This window comes from Mobula hypostoma, chromosome 2 (genome assembly GCF_963921235.1).
Source record: "Mobula hypostoma chromosome 2, sMobHyp1.1, whole genome shotgun sequence".
NCBI lineage: Eukaryota > Metazoa > Chordata > Chondrichthyes > Myliobatiformes > Myliobatidae > Mobula > Mobula hypostoma.
Genome location: NC_086098.1, coordinates 129,267,958 through 129,285,529, shown reverse-complemented (window position 1 = coordinate 129,285,529; position 17,572 = coordinate 129,267,958). Strand labels below are relative to the sequence as shown.

Below are 17,572 nucleotides of genomic sequence, written 5' to 3'. Positions count from 1 at the left end.
ACCTGTACAGACAGAAAAGTTTGCACGTGAACTAGAAGGGGAATAATACATTTGCGGGCCGTTTGCTCGTGCTGCGCTCAGGGATGGGGCGGTGGCAGGATGGGGTGGTTTAAATTAAAGTCGCAGGGGGATAGGAACCAGAATGTCAGAGAAGAATTAGAGCGGTTGTTGGGAAAGGAAAACTGTTGTTAAGCCTACATCAGGAATCAAAAGGTTGAGTTTTGGGTCGCTGATGTTCTGAGTTGTGTAAATTTCACTGCAAGAAGTATGGTAGGAAAGGCAGATGAGCTTTTGAAATTAGCACATGAAATTATGACATTGCAGCCTTAGCTACAGGAGGGGAAGGATTGGCAGTTCAATGTTCCGTTGTTTTAGACATGACAGTGCAGGAGGAATTTAAAGGGGGAGGGTCGGCATTACTGGTCAGGGAAAATGTGATGGCAGTGCTCAGGCAGGACAAGCTGGAGAGCTCATCTTGTGAGGCAATATGGGTGGAATTGAGGAATAGGAGGGGGATGATCAGCTAATGGGATTATATTATAAACCACCCAAAAGTCAACAAGATTTAGAGAAGCAAATTTGCCCAGAGATGTACATATATAGAACCAAAGATAAAAACGTTACTCTAGGTCATGGTGTACCCACAAGCATACACCACACACAGCACATAAACTAAAATATTACCATAAATAAGTTAATAAAACATCATTCAAGGTGCAAATGGTGTGCAGTACAGGTGAACAGTAAACAGGTCTGTGTCCTGGTGAGGAGAACTCGTGGTGGCAGCCTGTTCATTAGTTTCTCTAGTCTTGACTGGGAGTGCCATACTGCACAAAGGCTGGATGGGATAGAGTCTGGCCAATGTGTTCAGGAATGTTTTCTAATCAACAGACAGAGGTCCCAACTAGAAGGAGTGCGATACTAGATCTCCTAATAGGAATGAGACAGGGCAGGTGACAGAAGTTTGTGTAGGGAAACATTCTGCATTTAGTGATTGTAATGCCATTAGTTTCAAGATAATTATGGAGAAGGATAGACATGGTCCAATGGTTGAGATCCTAAATTGGAGAAAGGCCAATTTTGATAGCATCAGAAAGGATCTGGCAAGTGTGGATTGAGATAGGTTGTTTTCTGGAAAAGGTGTGTTTGGTTAATGGGATGCCTTCAAAAGTGAAATTTTGAGAGCACAGAGTTTGCATGTTAAACCATAAGACATAGGAGCAGAATTAGACCATTTGGCCCATGGAGTCTGCTCCAACATTCAATCATAGCTGATTCTTTTTCCCCTCCTCAGCCCCACTCCCTGGCCTTCTCCTGGTAACCTTTGATGCTATGTCCAATCAAGGACCTATCAATCTCTGCCTTAAGTACACCCAACATCCTAGCCTCCACAGCTGCCTGTGGTAACAAATTCCACAAATTCACCACCTTCTTGCTAAAGAAATGTCTCTGCATATCTGTTTTAAATGGATGCCCCTCTATCCTGAGACAGTGCCCTCTTGCCCTCGACTCCCCCACCATGGGAAACATCTTTTCCACATCTACTCTGTCTAAGCCTTGCAACATTCAAAAGGTTTCAATCCTTCTAAATTCGAGCGAGTACAGATCCAGAGCTATCAAGTGTTCCTCATATGACAGCCCTTTCATTCCTAGAATCATCTTTGTGAACCTCCTCTGAAAGCTCTCCAATGTTAGCACATCTTTTCTTAGATGGGAAGGCCCAAATCTGTTCACAATACCCAAGGTGAGGCCTCACCAGCGCCTTGTAAACCCTTAGCATCACATCCTTGCTCTTGTATTCAAGACCTCTAGAAATGAATACTGACATTGCATTTGCCTTCCTCACCATTGACTCAACCTACAAGTTAACCTTTAGGGTGTCTGCGCAAGAACTCCCAAGTCCCTTTGCATCTCAATTTGTATGTTCCTGTCAGAATAAAAGGCAAGTATAACAGGTTTAGGAAACCTTGTTTTTTGGAAGATATTGAGGACCTGGTTAAGAAGAAGGAGGTTCATAGAAGATATAGGCAGGAAGGAGCAAATGAGATACTTGAGGCATATAAGAAATGCAAGAAAACACTTAATAAGGAAATCAGGAGGGCTAAAAGAAGGCATACAGTTGCTCTAGCGGACAAGATGAAGGAGGATCCCAAAGAGTTTCTACAGATATACTGTATTAAGCACAAAAGGATAACAAGGGACAAAATTGGTCCTCTGGAAAATCAGAGTGTTTATCTATGCATGGAGCCAAATAAGAAGGGGAGATCTTAACTGGATTTCTTGCCTCTGTATTTGTTCAGGAGATGGACACAGAGTCTATAGAAGTGAGGCAAAGCAGCAGTGAGGTCATGGACTATGTACAGGATGCGGGGGAAGAGGTGTTTGCAGTCCTGAGGCAAATTAAGGTGGATGAATCCCCAGGGCCTATCAAGGTGTTCCCTTGGATCCTGTGGGAGTTGAACGCAGAAATTGCAAGGATATTTAAAACGTCTTCAGCCACAGTTGAGGTTCTGGAGAATTGGAGGATACTAATACTGTTTCATTGTTTAAGAAAAGCTCTAAGAATAAACTGATAAATTATAGACCAGTGAGGCTGAAATTAGTAGTGGTTAAGTTATTGAAAGCTTTTCTAAGAGACTGGATATATAAGTATTTGGTTAGACAGAGACTAATCAGGGATATTCAAACATGGCTTTGTGCACGGTAGGTCATGTCTAACCAATCCTGCAGAGTTTTTTGAGGAAGTTACCATCATGTTGATGCTGCTTTGCCTCACTTCTATAGAATCTTTGTCTATCTCTTGAGTAAATACAGATCCAATAAATCAATTTAAGATCTCCCCATTTCATTAGGTTCCATGCATAGGTAACCACTCTGATCTTCCAGAGGACCAATTTTGTCCCTTGCTATCCTATTGCACTTAGTATATCTGCAGAAACCCCTGGGATCCTCCTTCACCTCGTCTGCTACAGACATCTCATGTTATCTATGTAGACTTTAGCAAGGCCATTGACAAGGTCCCATATAAGACCATAAACCATAAGATATAGGATCAGAAGTAGGCCATTCAGCCCATCGAGTCTGCTCCGCCATTCAATCATGGGCTAATCCAATTCTTCCAGTCATTTTTGTATCATTGGCAAATTTAGCCACAAATCCATTAATACCGTAGTCCAAATCATTGACATAAATTGTAAAAAGCAGTGGTTTTATGAGATGTTAGTCTAAAAGTTCAGTCACTTAGCATTCAATATGAGGTAGGAAAATGGATTAGACATTAGCTTCACAGAAGAAGGCAAAGAGTAGTAGTAGATAGTTGCCTCTCTGACTGGGGGTCTGTGATGAGTGGTGTGCGACAGGGGTCTAATCTGTGTCCATTCCATTATTGCCATCCATATTAATAATCTGGACGATAATGTAGTACGTCATAAAAAAAGCTTTTGGCACATAGGCCTTCATAGATCAAAGTATTGACTACAGGACTTGGGATGTTATCTTGAAGTTGTATAAGACCTTGGTAAAGTTTAATTTGTAGTATTGTGTGCAGTTTTGGTTACCTAACTACAAGAGAGATATCATAGAGTCATAGAGTTATGTCAATATGACTGAAAGAATGCAGAGAAAATTTACAAAGCTATTGCTATAATGTGAGGACCAGAGTTATGGGAACGGTTGAATATATTAGTACTTTATTCCCTAGAGCATGGAAAATTGAGGGAGATTTGATAGAGGTATACAAAACTGAGAGGGGTATAGATATGGTAAATGCATTGGGCTTTTTCCACTGGGGTTGGGTGTGACTAGAACTAGAGATCATGGGACAAGGATGAAAGGTGAAATGTTTAAGGGGAAAATGAGGGGGAGCTTCTTCACTCAGGGCGGTAAGAGTGTGGAATGAGCAGTACAAGTGGTGGAAACGGGGTCGGTTTCAACAGTTAAGAGAAATTTAGGTAGGTACATGGATGGAAGAGGTATAGAGGGCTATGGTCCTGGTGTAGGTCGATGTGACTAGGAGATTAATAGTTCGGCATGGTCTAGGTAGGCCAAAGGGCCTGTTTCTGAACTGTAGATTTCTATGACTCTGTGACTCTATAACTAACTGTAGTAGAACAGACTATAGACCTTGTGCACAAGTTGTAGAGGGAATGAATAATTGGTGAGGTGTATTAGCATTAGTCAATCAGACTGCTTTATCCTGAATGACATCTGGGATTCTTGACATTTGTTGAACTGTACTTATTCAGCCAAGTGGAGAGTATTCCATTGGTCTTTTTACTTATGCCTTGTAGGTGGTAGAAAGTTTGTGACAAACAAACCCTGTTTCTCTACTCTAAATTCTTAGCTGTAATGCCTCATTCCTGAAACCTTTCCGGTAAATTTCATACATAAAATAAAAGCGAATACTCAGCAGTTCAAGCAGCATCTAGTGAGAGAGAAAATTAGTTGAGAAAAGTTAGAAACTGAATGTTCTAAGTGTCAGAGATGTAGAGTAATGCAATGCAGAAATAGGCCCTTCAGCCCATCTCATCCATGCCATGGTGTCCATCAAACTAGTCAATTTGGTCCGTATCCCTCTATAACCCTCCCATCAATGAACTTCTTTGAATGTCTTTTGAATGTTATTACTGTACCAGTCGCAAACACTTACTATGACAGCTTGTCTCATATACATACCACCTTCTGCATGAACTTACTTGTCAAGTCCCTGTTAAATCTTTCACCACTCACCTTAAACCTACATCTCTAGTTTCCAGCTCCCTTTTCCTGCAAAAGGGCCATGTGCTTTCATACTATTTCTGTCCCTCATGATTTTATACACCTCTATAAAGTCATTTGTCATTCTCCATCATTCCTGACAATAAAGTCCTAGACTGCCTTCAAATCCTTGTACATTTTCTCTGCACTGCCCCCAGTTCAATGATGTCTTTCCTAAAATAGGGTGACCAAAACTGTGCAGTATCACCAAGGTCTGGAACAACTGTGAGGTTATGTCCCAGCTGGAACAGACAACACCCTAACTGATGAAAACCTTTTCCCAAATTCCTCTTTCACCATTCTGTTTCATGTGGTACTGATTTTAGACAACTGTGTAATCTATACTCTTAGGTCTACAGTTCCCAGGTTTTAATCATTCACTCTGTAAGTCCAATCATAGTCTTATCTTCCCAAAGTGCAAAATTTCACATTTATCTGAATTGAAGACCACTTGTTACTCCTCTGCCCACTTACTCAGCTGATCAAGAACACCCTGCAATTTCTGATAACCATCTTCACTGTATATGATACCACTTGTTTTAGTATCATCCACAGACTTACTAACCATGCCTTGTACACGTGCACCATAATCCTTCATATAAATAAAGAACAAGGGTCCCAGCACTGACCCCTGTGGCACACCGGCAGTCACAGACATTCAGATCAAGAAATAAACTGTGGCTTTCATGCTCTTCTTCCTACTATTGAACAAATTATATAATCAATGAGCCATTTTTCCCTGTAATTTAACCTTCTAGACTAGACTACCATGCTGATCTTTGTTAAAGACCATGCTAATGTCCATACAGGCAAGATCCACCTCTTGGAAAACTCTAAGAGATTTATTAGACAGGAGTTTCAGGTGTGGTTTTATGTCAGAGTCCCATTCATTGGTGTCTGGATTTTGCTTCTGACCCATGACCTTGCAAACCGCTCTCCTTATCACTGTTCTCTTTCAGGATGATCCCGGCTACAAACAAAGGCTTCGTGGTGAAGAACCTCGTGGCAGGATCTGGCTATGACCTGTGCGTGCTGGCCATCTGGGATGACACGGCCACCACACTCACTGCCACCAACGTGGTGGGCTGCGTCCGCTTCGTGACGCCGGTGGACTACGGCCGCTGCGCCTCCTTCCACGGCCAGTTCCTAGGCGGCACCATGATCCTGGTGGTGGGTGGCATCATCGTGGCCTCCCTGCTCATCTTCATCGTGGTGCTAATGTTGAGGTACAAGCTGTGCCACGGCCAGCAGAAGATGTCTGATGTGAGTGACGTGTATTCCCAGACTCCTACTGCCTCCACCCAACCTGTCCACAATGGCGTCCTGCCCCAGTTAACACAAAAGCCGGGCCCTGCCCGGGATGCCACGGCAAATTTTGATTGCTCCTCTATACAGAGCAGCCTCTCCTCCTCAACGGCCTCCAGTCAAGACTGTTACAGCCTCCACAGCAACTCCAGCACCCTCTCCAAAAAGTGGAGGTCCACGTCCAGATCCCGACACAACATCGACCGGCTGATGGGAGCCTTCGCCTCCCTCGACCTGCGTTGCCAGAGGAAGGACGACAGTTATGAGTCCAGGGCTTCCACCCTGGCCCGCTACTCGGACAAGGAGCCGCTGCTGGGCCGGAGCGAGTCGCGGCTCAACAAGCTGCTGACGCTGCCCATGGAGGGGAAGGCTCGACGCAGCCAGTCCTTCGACATGGGCGACTTCTCCTCCAGCCACTGCTACAGCTACCCCCGGCGCATCACCAACATCTGGACTAAGAGGAGCCTGTCGGTCAACGGCGTCCTGGTGCAGTATGACGAGGACGGCTTGGAGATCACCCGGGGAGCGTGCTGCAGCTCGGACTGGGTGATGGAGAGCACAGTATAGAGGGAGCAGCCGAGTGCGGAGAGTGAGGGCGTTGGGGCGGGCTGGCAGGTAGAGGGGTGTCACCAAAGGCGGTGACGGCTGGCCGAAATCCGGCATGGAATTCAAGAGAGGCGGAAGGATTTCAGAGGGAAGCCTGCACTGTTTTGATCTTTGCCTAATGCCGTAAAGCTGGAGTAAAAGTGGAGAAATGTTGCAAAGACTCCACAGGCCTGGCATTATCTGTGGATCACGAGGACAGAACCTAGAACAAAGAACAATACAGGCCCTTCAGTCCATGATGCTGTGCCAGCCCTTTAACCTACTCCATGATCAATCTAACCCTTCCTGACAACATAGCCCTCCGTTTTCCTGTCATCCATGTGCCTATCTAAGAGTTTCTTAAATGTCCCTAATGCATCTGCCTTTACCACCACCCATGACAGTGCATTCCATGCACCTACCACTCTAGGTATAAAAAACCTAACTCTAACCTCCCCCACATGCTTTCCTCCCTACACGATAAAGTTATGTTCCTTGTATTAGCTATTTCTACTCTGGGAAAAAGTATCTGGCTGTGCACTTGATCGATGCCTCTTATCATCTTGTACACCTCCATCAGGTCACCTGTCATCCTCCTTCTCTCCAAAGAGAAAATCCCTATCGCCGTAAAACATGCTTTCTGATCCAGGCATCGTCCTGGCCATTCTCCTCTATACCCTCTCTAAAGCTTCCATATCTTTCCGATAATGAAGTGGCCAGAACTGAACAGAATACTCCAAATGTAGTCTAACTAGAGTTTTATCGACCTACAACATTACCTCATGGCTTTTGAACTCAGTTTCCCCGACTAATGAAGGCCAACACACTATATGCCTTCTTAACCATCCTATCAACTTGTGCTGCAGAGAAGAGAGAAAAGGGATGATAGTGGGTTGGATAGTAGAGGGGAGAATAGTTTTCCCTACACCAAACCCCTCTCCCCATCCCTTCTCTCTTATTTCTCTCCTCATTAGCCACCTGACTCAGATCAAATGTTTCAACTCAACCGCAAGTCCTCTCAGTTCAGAGGACAGGTCTTTTTGTGTCATTTAATCACGAGGTGCACCCTTCACCCTTCTCCCTCTTTACTTTTATTATTTTCTGGCCCACCACTGTCCTGGTGAGAAGTTGAACCTGTTTCTCTCTGAACATAAGCTGCCAGACCTTCTCTGGAAGCGCAAGGCAGGCAGCCCAGACAGCACACCAAAACTGGATCTCAGGTGCAGGCCCTGAACTGGGCCCTACTTTGACGCCACGGTAACATGCAATAGACACATTGAAAATGCACCACAGCTCCCAACCATGACTGCTACATCTCAGTCAGCTAGGGTGACTTCTGAGGGCATGGAGGCACCACCAAATGACACTGCCATGGGGAAAGGGATGCTCTCCTATCTCAAACTCTCTTTAATTTCTCTGAAAAGCATTGATGGGAGAGGGCTGTATGGCTCTTTCCATAGGACATGGGAGGATGAGAGCTGTGTAAAGTACTAGTGAGCCACAAGCCTGGTTAATACTCAAGGTACACATAAAAATCTGGAGGAACTCAATGGGTCAGGTAGTATCTACAGAGGGAAAGGCACTGTCAAGACCCTTCATCTGGACTGATTTCCTGGTTGCCAGATATTTTAATTCTCTTTCCTCACTCCTACACTAACATGTCTGTCCTTGGTCTCTTGCATTGCCAAGTGGAGGCTAAATATAACCATATAACTATATAACAATTACAGCATGGAAACAGTCCATCTCGGCCCTTCTAGCCTGTGCCGAACTCTTACTCTCGCCTAGTCCCACTGACCTGCACTCAGCCAATAACCCTCCATTCCTTTCCTGTCCATATATCTATCCAATTTAACTTTAAACGACAACATCGAACCTGCCTCAACCACTTCTGCTGGAAGCTCGTTCCACACAGTTACCACTCTCTGAGTAAAGAAGTTCCCCTTCATGTTGCCCCTAAACTTTTGCCCTTTAACTCTCAACTCATGTCCTGTTGTTTGAATCTCCCCACTCTCAATGGAAAAAGCCTATTCACGTCAACTCTATCTATCCCCCTCATAATTTTAAATACCTCTATCAAGTCCCCCCTCAACCTTCTTCGCTCCAAAGTATAAAGACCTAACTTGTTCAACCTTTCTCTGTAACTTAGGAGATGAAACCCAGGCAACATTTTAGTAAATCTTCTCTGTACTCTCTCAATTTGAACTAGGGGAACAGCATCTCATGTTTCCCCCCGCCCCCAGATAGTCTACAACTTAATAGCTTGAATATTGGATTATTCATCTTCCAGTAACTAGCTCCTCTCTGCCCCTTTCTTCATTTCTGTTTCTTCCTGATCTATCGATCTCCTATTACCATATTTCTTTCCCCTCCTCCATCCACTCTATCTGCCCATCTCTCTCTCTCTCACACACACATACACATATATATACACACACACACACACACACACACACGCACACACACACCTACACCCACACACACCTCCAAATAGTTCCTTCCCTCATCTCTGCCTTCTGCCATCTCCACCTTGGTCTCCTGTCAGATTCCATCATCTTCAGCACTTTGACATTTCCAGCTATCACCTGCCAGCTTCTGGCTCCATTCCCATTCAAAACCTTCCCCATCAACAGATCATTCCTCCTCATCATTTGGATCCACCTATCACCTGTCACCACTTTCTCTACTCCTTCCTGTTCTTTATTCTGTCTATCTCCCTCTGTCTTATAGTCCAGATAAAGAGTTTCAACCCAAAACATTGACTGTCCATTTTACTCCATGGACATAACCTGACTCACTGAATCATCCAACTTTTTGGGTGTTGTTTAATACTCTGGGGGTATGAGTTCAAATATCATTGTGATTGAATATATTAAGTAAGTAATTAGGAATTTACAAAAAGTATGGTGGTGGTGTTGGAAAAAGACATCTAGTTCATTAATACATTTCAAGAAAAATCTTCCTTTCTTTCAAGTTCTAGCCTCAGGTTCCTCAATAGTATGGTTGGATCTTGAGCAATCCCCATCCCTCAATGCCCATCCTTCTAAAATGTCTCAGCAAACCACCAAAGGCACCATTCACTGTGGGAGGTCCTTCATCAACAGCGGTTCAGGAAAGAGGCCTATCAATGACTTGGGAAGGCCAATACAGGTTGTCCTTACTCATTGTTACTTCTATTCTGGAGTAAATGGATATTTAAAACATACCCTCAATCGAGAAGCTATTCATTGTGTTATCCTCATCTGGTCAAGGGGCTATTTAACCAGTGGAGGTGCACTGCATCCCGGCTCTGGGAATTAAACGAGAATGTGGAGGCTAGCATGGAATTTCAGAAATAAGAAAGTTATACAAGGTGCTGCTTGGACTACAGCCAAACATACCACAGTGATGGCAGCAACACTGCAAAGAGGTTACCTCAAAGGTTCCCTTGATTACTAGCAGAAAATAGAAGCTATAGTAACCAGGAAGATCACAGCCATATTCACCAGGCACTCTCACTTTATTGAAAAAGTGTATGCTTCTGAGGGGAGTAAGCTAAATTGTGTTTGCAGAGCTAAATCAGGCCAGAAGTCATAGAATCATAGACTAATACCGCACGGAAATAGGCCCTACGGTCTAACTTGCCGTTTTACCAAGAAGCCCATCTAAGCTAGTTTGGCCCATATCCCTCTGAAACTTCCCTATCCATGTATCTGTCAAAATGTCCTTAAATATTGTTACGGTGCCTGCCTCAACCAATTCGTTTGACAAGTCGTTCCATATACCTGCCAACCTCTGAATGAAAGATTTGCACCTCAGGTCCATTTTAAATCTATACTCTCTCACCTTAACCTTCTGGATATTGATTCCCTTCTCTTGGGTAAAAGGCTGTGTGCATACAGTTCTGGTTGCTACCCTGAAGGAAGGATGTGACTACATTGAGCTGTACAAAGTGTAGACACAAATGTAGATTTCTAATGCTGATGGACAAATAGAAACATAGAAACATAGAAAATAGGTGCAGGAGTAGGCCATTCGGCCCTTCGAGCCTGCACCGCCATTTATTATGATCATGGCTGATCATCCAACTCAGAACCCAGCCTTCCCTCCATACCCCCTGACCCCTGTAGCCACAAGGGCCATATCTAACTTCCTTTTAAACATAGCTAATGAACTGGCCTCAACAGTTTGCTGTGGCAGAGAATTCCACAGATTCACCACTCTCTGTGTGAAGAAGTTTTTCCTAACCTCGGTCCTAAAAGGCTTCCCCTCTATCCTCAAACTGTGACCCCTCGTTCTAGACCTCCCCAACATCGGGAACAATCTTCCTGCATCTAGCCTGTCCAATCCCTTTAGGATCTTATACGTTTCAATCAGATCCCCCCTCAATCTTCTAAATTCCAACGAGTACAAGCCCAGTTCATCCAGTCTTTCTTCATATGAAAGACCTGCCATCCCAGGAATCAATCTGGTGAACCTTCTTTGTACTCCCTCTATGGCAAAGATGTCTTTCCTCAGATTAGGGAACCAAAACTGCACACAATACTCCAGGTGTGGTCTCACCAAGGCCTTGTACAACTGCAGTAGTACCTCCCTGCTCCTGTACTCGAATCCTCTCGCTATAAATGCCAGCATACCGTTCGCCTTTTTCACCGCCTGCTGTACCTGCATGCCCACTTTCAATGACTGGTGTATAATGACACCCAGGTCTCGTTGCACCTCCCCTTTTCCTAATCGGCCACCATTCAGATAATAATCTGTTTTCCTATTTTTGCCACCAAAGTGGATAACTTCACATTTATCCACATTAAATTGCATCTGCCATGAGTTTGCCCACTCACCCAACCTATCCAAGTCACCCTGCATCCTCTTAGCATCCTCCTCACTGCTAACACTGCCACCCAGCTTCGTGTCATCCGCAAACTTGGAGATGCTGCATTTAATTCCCTCATCCAAGTCATTAATATATATTGTAAACAACTGGGGTCCCAGCACTGAGCCTTGCGGTACCCCACTAGTCACCGCCTGCCATTCTGAAAAGGTCCCGTTTATTCCCACTCTTTGCTTCCTGTCTGCTAACCAATTCTCCACCCACACCAATACCTTACCCCCAATACCGTGTGCTTTAAGTTTGCATGTTTCTATGTTTCTATGTTTCTATGTTTCTATAATGGACTCCAACATCTTCCCAACCACTGAAGTCAGGCTAACTGGCGTATAAATTTCCTTTTTTTTACCTCCCTCCCTTGGAGGAATGGAGTGACATGAGGAGTTTAGACTATGAGGAGAGATTGAGTCACCTGGGACTGTACTCGCTGGAATTCTGAAGGATGAGAAATCTTATAGAAACACAATGGTTGCAAGAGAATGTAGGAGGAACAAGGGAAGGAATTACTAAAACTTTTTTGGGGAGGGTCATTGGGTGATGGACAAGCAAGTCCCAACTAAGACAGATTCTTGACCATTACCTCAAAGAGGATTACCCTCAGTGGCCACTTTATTAGGTACTTATGTTTAAGTTCAAGTTTATTGTCATCTGTCTGTACATATATGTAATTAAATAAAACAACATCCCTCCGGACCATGGTGCACCCACGAAGCATCTAACACACACAGCACATAAACCAAAATATTACCACAAATCAGTTAATAAAATGCAATTCAAAATGTATGTAGAACAAGTAAACAGTAAAGAGTACAGTAAACAACTCTCGGTCCTAGTGACAAGACCTTGGTGGTGGCAGGGTATTCATTAGTCTCACATCTTGGAGGAAGAAGCTGTTACGTAGTCTGGCAATCCTCGTCCTGATGCTTCGGTACCTCCTTCCTGATGGTAGTGGGTCGAAGGTTGTAAGATGGGTGGTTTAGGATCAACATTGCTTTAGGCTCGTGGTCTTCTTCTGCTGTAGCCCATCCACTTCAATGTTGAAAGTGTTGTGCATTCAGAGATGCTCTTCTGCACATTACCGTTGTGATGTGTGAATATTTCAGTTACTGTCCCCTTCCTGTCAGCTTGAACTCTTCTGATCATTGTCCTCTGACCTCTCTCATTAACAAAGTATTCTCATCCACAGAACTGCTGCTGACTGGATTTTTTCTTTGGTTTTCACATCATTTCTCTGTAAACTATAGAGACTGTTGTGCATGAAAATCCAAGAATATCAGTAGTTCCTGAGATACTCAAGCCACCCAGTCTGGCACCAACAATCATTCCACTTAGATCACAATCCTTCACTGTTCTGATGCTTGGACTGAACAACAACTGAACCTCTTAACTATGTCTGCATGCTTTTATGCATTGAGTTGCTGCCACATGATTGGCTGATTAGATATTTGCATTAACGAGCAGAATTAAGTGTACTGAATGTATATAAAGGTCCACTCAACGGTCTTGTTCCAGAGCTTTGTGGAAGACTGTCCTGACTGATATTGCTCTCTCTTCTCCAATTCATTGTTAAATCTAGGTCTCTTTATGATAGATGGATAGATAGATAGATAGATAGGTTTACTTTATTGATCCCGAGGGAAATTGGGTTTCGTAACAGCTGCACCAACCAAGAATAGAGCATAAATATAGCAATACAAAAACCACAAACAATCAAACAACAAAATGCAAACTATGCCAGATAGAAAAATGTCCAGGACCAGTGTATTGGCTCAGGGTGTCTGACCCTCCACGGAAGGAGCTGCAAGTTTGATGGCCACAGGCAGGAACAACCTCCCGTGTCACCCAGTGTTGAATCTCGGTGGAATGTGGCCGAAGTCCAACAGTAAAAAGTTCAATATCCCGTCTACAAACACGTCCCTCGATCGTAATATGACCCGGATTGCACCATCTGTTGTTAACCAGAACAGTAAGGAGTTAACTCCTTTACACTTACCGCTCTCAGTGCACTTCCGGTCAGCCGGAACGGTCTGGAAGCCGTCCATGGAGAAGTTTTGATCGGGTACGTCCTCGTGCAGCCCTGTTCCAGTGAAACACATAACATTGCGCTCCTGAAATGTTCTCTGACGCCTGACTAGCGCCGTGAACTCGTCCATTTTATTACCCACCGAACTCCTCTTCTCCATAAGTCTCTGTTGTCTCGATCCGGTCCTCTTTCCTCGACTTTGTGATCCCCCTCTGCATCCTCTACAGACCCAGGTTGCCCTACCAATAAAACCATTTATTGTTTCCAGAATGCTGTTTATACCCACCCCTTAGAAGTTAATGACCAAGTGTTGCCAGACAGAGAGAGGCTGCAGATTCTGGAATCTAGAGAAACATTTCCCTCCTCACATGATGCCTGATCCAAAATATCAACTATTTAGTTCCCTCCATAGTTGCTGAGTTCCTTTTTCTGTGTTCCTCAAGCAGTTTGCTTTCTGCATCAAATATCGCCAATTTGAAAGGGTTGGAAAAGGAAGGACAGTACCAGTCATTAGGCTATTCAGCCCCTCAAAACTTTGCTATATTTGTGATATATCTGCCTTTTATCTCCATTAGTTAATTGATGAGAACCTCCACCAACACAAGCATGTCCAAACAACAACTGCTCCCACAACCTTATTTGGTTTCAAGCTTTTTAGTATTATCAGCAACTTAACAGGAAGCTGGAGAGCAATTGTGCTTTGGCGTGGAACTGGGTCTGGTATCTGCAGGGCTAAGGTAAAAAACGCTCCTTCACATGGAAGTGTGGAAAAAAACAGAACTCTCTCCCAATGTACAGGTTGTGAGATGGTGCGAGCAATATCAGTTCAATGTGGCAATCGAATGATTTTGCTTAATAAGGCAAGCAGAAAGTTATTACAGAGAAAAAATCCTTGACAAAAAAGAAATGAATTTAAGTGAAAGGGATTTCCCAGCTCCTGGTGATCGTCAAGGCATAATTTAAATATGCTGAGGATATTTACTTACTTCACACTTTCAGACAGTGGGATCTAATCCCCACCACTCCTAAGGTGAGCTACTTTTTTTCTCTCATTTCTCCTCCAATCCTTTTATCTAATAACTCAAATCTGTGTTTCTGGGTTACTTCTAGGTGTTAATATGGAGTGAGATTCACCAATTGACGGGGAAACGCAAGCAGGCTTTTTCCACTGACATTGGGTCGGACTACAACTAGAGGTCATGGGTTAAGGGTGAAAGGTGAAAATTTTAAGGGGAACATGAGGGAAAACTTTTTTACTCAGAAGTCGTGAGAACATGGAACGAGCTGCCAGCAGAAATGGTGTATACGAGCTTGATTTCAACATTTAAGCAAAGGTTGGATAGGTACATGGATGGTAGGAGAATGGAGGTTGATGGAATAGGCTGTTTTAATGGTTTTGGCAGGGACTAGATGGGCTGAAGGGCCTGTTTTTGTGCTGTATTTTTCTATGACTCCATGACTCTAATTGAGCAGTACAGTTGTTTAGCTAGTAGAGCAGGTGCCTCACAGTCTCTGTGACCCCAGTTCAAACCTGCCGTCAGATGCTGCCTATATGGAGATTTCAAGTTGTGGGTTTCCTCTGCATGCTCTGACATTTCAGCCCAAGACCCTTCGTCAGAAATTAGAAGGAAGGGGGAATACACCAGAATAAAAGAGGTTGGGGAGGGGAAGGAAGCTAGCTAAAAGGTGATAGGTGAAGCCAGGTGGGTACGAAAGGTCAAGGACTGGAGGAGAACGAATCTGATAGGAGAGGAGAGTGGACCATAGGAGAAAGGGAAGGAGGAGGGGATCTGGGGTTAGTAATAGGCAGGTGAGGAGGAGTAAAAGGTCAGAGCAGAGAATAGAGGAAGAAGGTAGGGGGTAGGAACTTTTTTTTTACCAGAAGCCGAAACCGATGTTCATGCCATCAGGTTGGAGGCTAATCAGATAGAATGTAAGGTGTTACTCCTCCACCCAGAGGGCGGCCTCATCTTGGCACAGAAGGAGGCCATGGACCGACATGTTGGAACAGGAATTGGAATGAGAATTAAAATGTTTGGCCACCAGGAAGTTTTGCTTGTGGCACATGGAGCAGTGGTGCCCAATGAAGCAGTGACCCATTTCAGTATGGTCTTCTTGGTCTGAAGGGCTTGTTTTCAAGCTGTTTCACCCCCCAACATGCATGCACACTGTGCATCCCCCACCACACACACCACCTATACAGTACACACATGTGCAAACGTGGACAAATGGGACTAGCTTACGAGGGAATCTTGGTTGCTGCGGACCAGCTGGGCCAAAGGGCTCAGTTTGACTTTATAACACACACACACACACACACACACACACACGCACGCACGCACAAAACATGCACACACTTGTAGGCTCTGAAACAAGAAACAAGAACAGGATCTTCCCCACTGCTTCTGTCCTAGCTTCTCTCAGGATCTGGTGACCAGGTGAATCATAGCACTTGCATGTTCCAAGCCGTATCATCTAATTGAAAATCTATTGGCTTCAATGAGGTCACCACTGTCGAATTGGTAGAACACTCTTCAAACAGGTGGAGTTGGCCAGTGGTCCAGATGCTCATTTTGAAACCATGTGTTGCATCCTTAGCGTAAAATTAGCAAATATAAATTCAGAATGATTGACACTTTCTTTTAGTCAGACTGAGCTTTTTGGGTAAACAGAATTTACAAATGAGTTTTCATGTACTGCAGGTATTGGTGAGGAAGCACTTGTGTTTTTTTTAAATTAATTAAAACTCCAAAAAAACAAGCAAAACCCATGCATCCATTGTTGTTCAGCCTGGAGTATTCAATCAAACCTGATGCTGATTATTCTGCAAAGAATATACTATCATTGTAATCCTGATAAATCAGTTTCCTTTGCTCTTTTTTGACACTGCCAAAGATTCTAATGGATTTTAAGCATGGGCATTCAACTTGTTTTGTCGACAAACTAGTGTCTCAAAAGGTTGCTTGAAAGCTTTTATTTTAAGTGTTTTGGTTTCAAATCTGCAATATGTCACATCAACAAGACACTTTTATGAGATTCAGGAAGAGGGGATGTTAGCAGGTCCTTTCCTAACTGGGAGGATTGATTTGACTCCAAGACACACTGACACACAAGGGAGTCTAAAGTAAAAACAATCAAAAGAATTGATCCAAGGGGAAGCATGAGTTTGTTCCAACATTTATAAGTTCATGGCCAATGAGTTGCCTCATCCACTGTTTTGAGACATAAAAGACGGCACATGCTGTGAATCTGGAGCAACAACAATCTGCTAGTGTGGCTCAGTGGGTTCAACAGAATCTGAGGGAGGAAAGGAGATGTTGAAGCTTTTGGTCATAACCTTCATGGTTTCAACCCGAAACATTGACCACTTCTTTGTTCCCACAGATGCTGCTTGCATCTGAGCTGCTGAGTTCCTTGAGTAGATTGCTAGTAAGTCCACTTTATTGTCTAATGCCAAAATTGTCCTATTCCTTCTTCAACAAAGTTCATGGAATAAATTCAGAGGTAGGAAGAAGGTGTGGGTCAATTGTATAAATACCACTAAAAATGGTGTTGCTTCATAATTACACTTCCTATCTTATCATTTCAAGTGCTCAAAGGGCAGTACTGTATACAGCTGACAGAACTGTTACCTCATAGCTCCAATGGGCCATGTTAGACATAGACATAGAATAGTACAACACAGTACAGGCCCTTTGGCCCACAATGTTGTGCCGACCCTCAAATCCTGCCTCCCATATTACCCCCCCCCCACCTTAAATTCCTCCATCTACCTGTCTAGTAGTCTCCTAAATTTCACTAGTGTATTTTCCTCCACCACTGACTCAGGCAGTGCATTCCACGCACCAACCACTCTGAGTAAAAAACCTTCCTCTAATATCCCCCTTGAACTTCCCACCCCTTACCTTAAAGCCATGTCCTCTTGTATTCAGCAGTGGTGCCCTGGGGAAGAGGCACTGGCTATCCACTCTATCTATTCCTCTTAATATCTTGTATACCTCTATCATGTCTCCTCTCATCCTCCTTCTCTCCAAAGA

The 17,572-nt window shown here is 43.9% G+C and overlaps 1 protein-coding gene across 1 annotated transcript in view; it reads left to right on the top strand.

The window, feature by feature from the left end:
• The window catches only part of LOC134342473 (leucine-rich repeat and fibronectin type-III domain-containing protein 2), a 154,246-nt gene extending 143,333 nt beyond the window's left edge, over positions 1–10,913 (top strand). The window contains exon 3 of the mRNA XM_063040657.1: positions 5,715–10,913. Coding sequence (XP_062896727.1) covers positions 5,715–6,627 — 913 coding nt within the window. The 3' untranslated portion in view covers positions 6,628–10,913. The remainder of the gene's footprint in view (positions 1–5,714) is intronic.
• The last annotated feature ends 6,659 nt before the right edge of the window (positions 10,914–17,572 follow it).